Source organism: Limulus polyphemus, unplaced genomic scaffold (genome assembly GCF_000517525.1).
Source record: "Limulus polyphemus unplaced genomic scaffold, Limulus_polyphemus-2.1.2 Scaffold4031, whole genome shotgun sequence".
In the NCBI taxonomy this organism is placed as follows: Eukaryota; Metazoa; Arthropoda; class Merostomata; order Xiphosura; family Limulidae; genus Limulus; species Limulus polyphemus.
The window spans coordinates 42,322-50,533 of record NW_013669641.1 but is presented as its reverse complement, the minus strand read 5'-3'; the positions used below and the strand labels follow the sequence as shown (position 1 = coordinate 50,533).

The window sequence follows — 8,212 nt, the reverse complement described above, 5'->3', positions numbered from 1 at the left end:
ACTAGGGGATTGCTCTTATAGCTTTAAAAACAGTGTAGAGTGGAAGCCTGCTGCTAGTAGATTGCTCTTATAGCTTTAAAAACAGTGTAGAGTGGAAGCCTGCTGCTAGGGGATTGCTCTTATAGCTTTAATATCTTTTATACATAGCTATTCTTTATTCAAATGTATTATTTTTGGCTAGTAAAGGTGGTCACAAGGACCTTGAGGTTATTAGAGGGCTGCATGTAGATTAGTTTAGGTTCCTCATCATTGCCATAAGCAGTCCCAAACCTGCATTGCTCAATGATCACTTTTAGTACATATTGTACCATTACATACTGTAATATGTAATAGTACATATTGAGAAAACAAGTGCTCAATTCTATAGTGTCTTTCACTAATAACTTAATTTTTTTTGCTTATAAACAATTTACTAAATTACAGTTTTCCCTACAAGTTGTTATAATCTATTCCAAACTTTAAAAAAATATTTGTATCTGCATAAAAGTGAAATAAATTTACAAAAATATCATGTATTAATTGTTTATACTGTATGTCTTAACATTATTTTGTTCGGTGTGCATGAAAACAAAAATGTAAACATCAGTATATAAGAGATTAAGAATAAAGAAATTGAAATAAGCTTCATTTCGTATCCTATTTCTAAATGCTCCACAGAAATGTCTTATTCCGATGCTCCTAGTCAACAAGGTAAATTGAGCAAGCAAGTGTAATACATATCTCTTACATCCAGCATACAGTGCCCTCCCTTTGCTTGATCACTGAAATGCTTGGTTAAAATGAGGTAGAGCTGAGTTACCCATATCAAGTGACACTGGGGGTGAGAATGTTGTTCCTGACATGGGAGATAAAATTGATTCCGGTGAGTAGGTAGGAAAGAGATTCGAGGTACCTGGCACTGTGCCAAGAAAACAGCTGCTTGGGAGAAGATGAGGAATACCTGAGTTGAAAGTAGGTGGAAGAGAGAAGTATTGGGACATGCATGTTGGCAGCACATTATGGCTAACTTCTCCTTCCTGACCCATGTGGATAGGGTTAATTCCACTGGGAAGAAAAGAACTTTCTACAGGTGGTGCAGCAAAGCATGGTTCTTGCTTTACTGCTTCCAACTGATGAGAAATACCAGAAGATAAGCTGGCATCCATAGAGAGACCCGTTGTGCAGGAACTTATGAAACTTGGACCATACGATGTGCTTGTTACTGAATGAGGACCTTCAAGTGACACATCAGAACCCTGTTCAATTTTCACTGTCACTTCTTTAGGGGGTTCTATTGTAATGGGGGATTTCCCTCCATGACTCTTCTTCACGTGCCGTACAAGATGATCTTTCCGTCCAAACCTTTGGGGACATATGTGACAGACAAAATTTCTAATGCCTGTATGAACAACAAGGTGGCGCTTGACATCTTTTCGAGTAAAGAAGGATCTCTCACACTGTTCACACTTGAATTTTCTTTCACTAGGACCTTTCAAAGCTCGGGTTCCTGAGTGAACTTTAAGGTGATACATGATTTCTTCTTTTCTCTGGAATTCCCTGCCACATAACTGACAAGACAAGTCTCCAGCTTCTGCTGCATGGAGAGCTTGATGTTTGCGATACGATAAAGTTGATGTATATTTCTTGTTGCAGAGTCTGCAGTTGTGTACAACCTTGTTTGGGTTATGAACCTGAAGGTGGTTCTTCAAGTGGTCTTTACGATGGAAGCAACGTTCACAAATTGAGCACTTAAACTGCCGCTCCCCTGAATGGATGAGCATGTGTCGCATCATCTTAAACTTTGAGGAGAAACTCCTCCCACAACCAGGTTCAGAACAACTGAATGTTTTTTCAGATTCTTGTTTGCCATATTCCTGAGGTATCTCAAATACATCACTCCCAGTAGATGAAACTTCAGTATTGAAGACAATTCCCTGCTCTCCAACATAGTCTGACATCACCAGAATATAAACAACAGGTAGTCACAGCTATTTAAGTAAGCCATTAAACATCACCAGTGTTTTTTTGTGGAGGCCCATCTACTCAGGGGGCTAATATTGTATAATACACAATATTAAACACAAGTTCCCTCCAAAAACAAGTTATGTTTCTTTCACATCTGAAAAACAAGAAAGAATAATTTTAATTAGTGTTTTTTCCTTAGATACAACCAAGTTGTTATAAAATTTTAGAACTGTATCTTTGGAACACTAACTTCAAATAAAAAATCTATCATGGAAAGTGCTGCTAATTTGAAAAAGCTTAAAATTCTTAAGTACAGTGAAACCTCGATTTTATGTGCCCCAGTATAATGCAGTCAATGTATGGCTCCCAATTTTCTATCTACAGGCTGTCTGCAGATAACGACTGACCAACCTATGAGCAGATGTCTGATGAAGAGATTGTTCATAACATAATAATGCAAAAAGAAACAACACCACAGCCAGAATTTACCAAGAAGACGACAATGACGTCTTACCAACCTCACTTCCCAAGGTCACTGAAGCAATAGAACACCTTGAAACTAGTTACCTGATGATGACAAAACCTTGTTGAAACGTTATACATTTGCTGTTATGTTAAACTTATATTAAAGTTTTTCTTCATTATTCATTTTAGCCATCTCCAAGCATTTACTAATTTTCGATAGCTTTAAAGCCAATATGTTGACAGCATACACGTCCTGCAGCTAAGATACATACTAGACTTTGCTTGTAGCCAGAAGTCAGCCAGAATGAGACAATAAAAGTCATTAGACGATTTTGAAAATAATAAACAATGGATTGTTGAGAAACTTTACATGCTATTACAGTTATCATGTTTTTTATCGTCCGTATGTTTTACGTGCCTGATTTCTCTTCCTTAACTTAAGGTAGGCCTATGAAATGTTAGAATTTTTTCAGCATTTTATTTTCACACACCACGTGTTCATTCGTGCAAAACAATAAATGTTACTGCATTTAACCATGTCAACAGTGTAATAAATAAACACAATCATATGATAATTTTCTCATACTATAGTTTATGGCTGGGATATAAGCTTCAGATACCCAGTATAAGAACACATCTCATGTACCGAATAACAATGCAAGGGATATGGAAAATAACATATCAATATAACTCGACTCCACATTTAACACGATTGCATTTCGTGGACCCCAACTATTGTGTTATAACGGGGTTCCACTTTATTTCAATTTAGAGGGCATGCTTATTTTTGTGAAATGAATACATCACATACCTGGATCAAGCTCATTAGCTCTGTAAAAACTATTGCTTGCTTACACTTTAGCTAAATAGTGCAGCTAATATTATATTTAATGGAATCAGGCTCTCTGGCTCCAGGCAAAAATGTAACCATGAATGACTCTAGAAAAGGTAATATATGACAATGTAATGAGATAAGGTTCTCTTAATGAAGGATTGGTTGGTATTTTATGGCACAAAGCAATGGGGTTATTTACACGAACAACCTGTATAAACATAAGAATAAAAAGTAAAACTATAAAAAGGTAAAAAGAAGAAGTTAAAAGCTAAACAATGTCCAAAAATCAGAAAAAGAATCTCAAATAGATCTAAAAAGGCCCATGGCCTGTATAAAGTTAAAAAACACAATCAAATTGGACAGTGTCACCATTGCCAATGACACCGTCCAACATCAGGGGTAAAACCGTAGAAAGAACATGTCTAAAATGGTGCTGCCACTCACAGTCATAACAATGGCATGACAGTAAAACATGAGCTATTGTGACTTGAGTGTCACAAAGGCCACACATTGGTGGATCAGACGCAGATAAAAGAAAACGATGAATTAAAAATTTTGACCAATGAGTAGCCTAGCCAAGACAATTCCTCTCTCCAATCCTTACAAAAACTAGGTGGCCAAAAAACAACAGTAGATTTAATCTGGAAGAGCTTGCTATGAAGATGCTCTCCCCAAATTGACTGCCATCTGGTGCAAAGTCATGCCCTGATCACAGGACCATAGACCATAAATGGAATAGGCAGGGCTGTGACAGTGAGATCATTCTTTCAAATAATGACATGGCCAGGTATCCACAAAAACTGGATAGAAATGGAAGAGAGAAAAATATTCATTTCTGAATGAGAACAGGGTAAGAACTTACATTAAGTGAGTCCAGGACCAATAGAGAGCTAAGAGAGTTGGTGTAAATAGTACAGTTAATGTACTGCTTAGCTTCTATGTGATCGAGAGCAATAGAAATGGCATACAAATCGGCAGTGGATACAGAAGCTGTAGAGGGGATCCTGTGAGCAACCACCGAGCCACAACAAACCATGGCAGAGCCCACAGAGTCACCTGATTTCAAACCATCCATAAAAACGGGAGCAGGAAAATGGTTCGAAATACGGTCGGCAAAGAGAAAATGGTACTTTCAATCAGGAGTATCTGCCTTCCTCAGATGGTCACAGGTGAGAATGGTAATGAGCCATGGTGGGATTGGCTGATCATTATAGACAGCAACGTCATTCAATGACAGACCCAATTCAGCCAGCTGCACCTGGATATGAAGGCCAAAAAGGGGAATGACAGATTGTCTATTCCGAAAGAGCAAAGCTCATTGAAGAAGGAAGACACAACCCCTGGTGGGGTGCTGTAGTAAGGATCGAAGTTTAGAAGCATATTGCAAAGAAAGTTGCAAATGCCGGAGGTGAAGAGGAGGTTCTTAGGACTTGGTATACAGATCCTGGATTGGCAAAGTGTAGAAGGCCCCCGTGCAGAACCTAGGCTCCAACATCTTCAAGGCAGAGGCCCTGGCAGAACCATAAACCAGAGAACCATAGTCCAGCTTGGAACATTGAACGATAGATCTTCAACACAGTACATTGATCGACTCCACAAGAGAGGACACGGAGGATGTTCAGTGCCCTTGTACACTTGACATGGGAAATGAAAGTGAGCTTATGGTCAAAGATAAGCCCCAGGAACTTTGCCTCAGGAACCAAAGGAAGAAAAACATAACTGAGAGCACAGAGTTGGGGTGTAAACCCCATTAATAGCAAAAGTGCATGCAAACTGTTTTGGAGAAAGAAAAGGTCAAACAATTTGCTGTGGTCCACTTTAACAAGTGATTGAGGGCAGTCCGAAACTGCCACTCAATAAACCTCATGTTCGATGACCAACAAAAGATGTGGAAGTCGTCAACATAGAGCCCATTTGCAACAGTAGGAGGAAGTTGTTTAGTGATAGCATTGATCTTGATCACTAAAGACGATGACAACCAAGACACAGCCCTGAGGGACTCCAAGTTCTTGTATGAAAGGGTCAAACCCACATGGACTTGGAATCACCTGTCAAGTAAACAGTTATGAATAAACAAGGTAGAACAATAGCTATGCACCACATATCAGGAAAAACATTCTCCTGCCAGATCCAGTTAAAAACAACCAGAAGAAAAGCAAGAGAGGCAGGAGAGAGATGACGCAACATCTCATGGAATGTCATCATACCCGACTTGTATAATGCCAGACTGATAAAGAGCAAGCTCAATTTCCACCATTGTAAAAGGGCAATTATAGTCATTGAGACAATTAGCCCGAAATGAAAGAGGCAATCGCTGTGCCTGAGACTTGATGGCCATGAAGGCAGGGGAAGAAATAGAAGTGCTGGACAGATAAGCAAAGCTCTCCCTGAGAGTATCGGTAATGCTCTGTACATCAGCAACTTCCTGGCTATTGAAGAGCAAGATGGAAAGGAGATAGGAAGCATAATTCCTACTAACCTTCCAAATCTTGTCCCAGATGATTTTGGAACTCGTGGTAGAAGAGATGCTGGAGGTGAACTTAATCTAAGATTCCTTCTGACTTTGACATCTGACCTGCCAAGCATGGGCACAGGTCTGCTGGAAAGCAATGCAGTTGGAAAGAGTGGGATACCTGTGAAAGGCATCCCAGGCCCATTTCTGAGCCTTCCATGTAATCTGGCAGGCAGGAGACCACCATGGAAAACGTGTTAAAGTTTTGGGGATAAAACTAACAACTGCTTGAATTATACTATCAGTTACAGCTTCCATGCAGTCATTAATAAATGGAAGACTAATGACAGCAAGATCTAGTTTTGAGAGAGAGGTGAAAGAGAGCCAATCAGTCTGCTCCAACTTCCACCATGGCACTTGGGTCGGGTGGCATCGACCATAGCCAACCTCCCTCAAAACGATGGGAAAATTATCACTGCCCCGTGGGTCACTGTCAACCCTCCAAGAAAGATCCCTCTCATCACTAACAGCACCACCCCAGAGGGGATTGTGTCCATTAAAGTCTCCCACGATGAAAAAGGAGACAGCAACCATGCTACGAGAGCATCAAGGTCTCATTGATTGTAAGTTTCTCCAGGAGACAGGTAGAAAGCAGTGCTACACCTTCACGGACTCAACCATTACACAACCTGTCATTCCGGTATAAGGAAAACTGCCAAAAAATGACAGTAAGTCTCATGAATGTTTCTTGTAAGGAGACACACATGGGATGATAGGAATCAATCAAGGCCTTAATGTCATCCAAATTAGAACAGAAACCTCGACAGTTCCATTGTATCAAAGTAGCCATTTTTATTTAGGTGAATGAGAACTGGGCAGAGAACCCTTCTTTGTGCGACCACACCATTTTTAATTAGTAGAAGGAGGTCTATCGACCCCCATGGAACTTGCCCTGGGATGATTGGGCAGATCTCTGTCAGGTGATCAAGACTCCAGTGACTGAGGGTGTGTCCGAATAATAGTCCTGCACCTCGGGGACAAAGGGGATGGGCCCGAGTAGTAGCTGGATGCAATATTAAGGACAGAAACAGAGGACAAAAGACTCTTCACATGTTGAAAGAAACACTCTGATGGATACACAGAAATATCCAAGATGGAACAGGGGACAACGGTTTCCAAGCCTTGGGGTAAGAAATGTTGTTTACAGTACGTAAACCTTGCATCTCTTTTTCTTCCACCCACTTAGGGCAAGATAGAAAGAGGGGTGGAAACCACCACAATTGATGCAGTAAAGGTCCAGTTGACACTTGTAGTTGTCATGGTCATTGCCACCACAACGAGCACACATCGAAGAACCATGATAAATAACTTAGAATGTCCCAAACCACTGACACTGCAAACACCTGAGGGGTTTAGAAATTTAAGGCCATACCTTACAGTTAAGATAACCTGACTTTACAAAGGCAAGTAGACATGGCAATGTAAACATCAAATTAGAACACTGGTCAACACATAATTCTGACCTTGCAAGTGGAGATACAGTGCACAGCAGAAACTCTTTGGTTGGGGAAACCAGCAAGGATCTCCACTCAGGGATGTTCTTCAAATCCCTCTCAACAATAACTCCTCGTGAGGAGTTCAAAGTAGCATGGGTAGTAACCTCAATAGGTATGTCCCCAATGGCCTTTGACTTCAGGAGGAGTTTGCTATGTGTTGGTATAGATGTTTCAACCAAGATGTCTCCAGAATGCAACTTCCTGACTGACTTTGTAGAGCCAGCAAGCCCCTCCAAATCCTTCTGAAAGTGATTTGCCGATGCCTTCTGTCGGGTGAGTTTAAAAGAGTTCACCAACTCTGAGATCCTCCACTTGCAAGCAACCCTTGTCTTCTGAAGTCGTAGCTCTTCTGCCTTCTCCACCAATTTCCCACTAGCCTTTTTATTCTTACCAAGAAATAAATATTTTTCAAAATTCAGATCCTATTATTATTTGTCATGCAATCACCTGTTGTTTGTACACACAGACAAGCTCACGCATAACTTCGTGTGACCCTGTTGCCTGCTGACTCGGATACATTAATTAACCTAGACTGTCAATGTTACACGTGCAGTAATGACAGTTTCAAACAATACTGTTGTATATAGACATCAAATATCTGTAACTGAGAAACAACTTCAATGTTGTAATGCTCAAATTACAAAATTATATATTAATTATTAACATGTTCAGACAAGTAAGAAAAGTTTTACCAAATTTGATCATGACCTATACTGCATTTGATGAATGACTTTCAGTATGACACAAAGGCACAAGAGTGGCCATGTTGACCAGAGGTCATCATAGTTCAGTGGCATGCTGCAAACACATCTCACTGACTTAGGGTTAATTGAATTGGACACAGTAACTTTGAAATTCACAACTAGCTTGGAATTAACTGAATTGGATGTAGTAACTTCCAAAATCACAACTAGCTTTGGGTTAACTGGATTGGACAGAGTAACTTCCAAGTCACAGCTG

The 8,212-nt window shown here is 40.1% G+C and overlaps 2 protein-coding genes across 6 annotated transcripts in view; one reads left to right on the top strand and one right to left on the bottom strand.

Annotated features, from left to right (window-relative positions):
• The window catches only part of LOC106470484 (protein aveugle-like), a 50,144-nt gene extending 47,372 nt beyond the window's left edge, over positions 1 to 2,772 (top strand). For all 3 annotated transcript variants that reach the window (XM_022399097.1, XM_022399095.1, XM_022399096.1), the window contains exon 6: positions 2,329 to 2,772. In XM_022399097.1, the coding sequence (XP_022254805.1) occupies positions 2,329 to 2,396 (68 nt within the window). In that variant the 3' untranslated portion in view covers positions 2,397 to 2,772. The remainder of the gene's footprint in view (positions 1 to 2,328) is intronic.
• LOC106470482 (zinc finger protein PLAGL2-like) overlaps positions 1 to 8,212 on the bottom strand; it is a 33,437-nt gene that overhangs the window by 22,421 nt on the left and 2,804 nt on the right. The window contains exon 2 of one of the 3 annotated variants that reach the window (XM_013931040.2): positions 484 to 2,098. The exons of the other annotated variants lie outside the window; for them this stretch is intronic. Coding sequence (XP_013786494.1) covers positions 759 to 1,937 — 1,179 coding nt within the window. The 5' untranslated portion in view covers positions 1,938 to 2,098 and the 3' untranslated portion in view covers positions 484 to 758. Of the gene's footprint in view, positions 1 to 483; positions 2,099 to 8,212 lie in introns of those variants that run through there. 3 annotated transcript variants of the gene reach the window in all.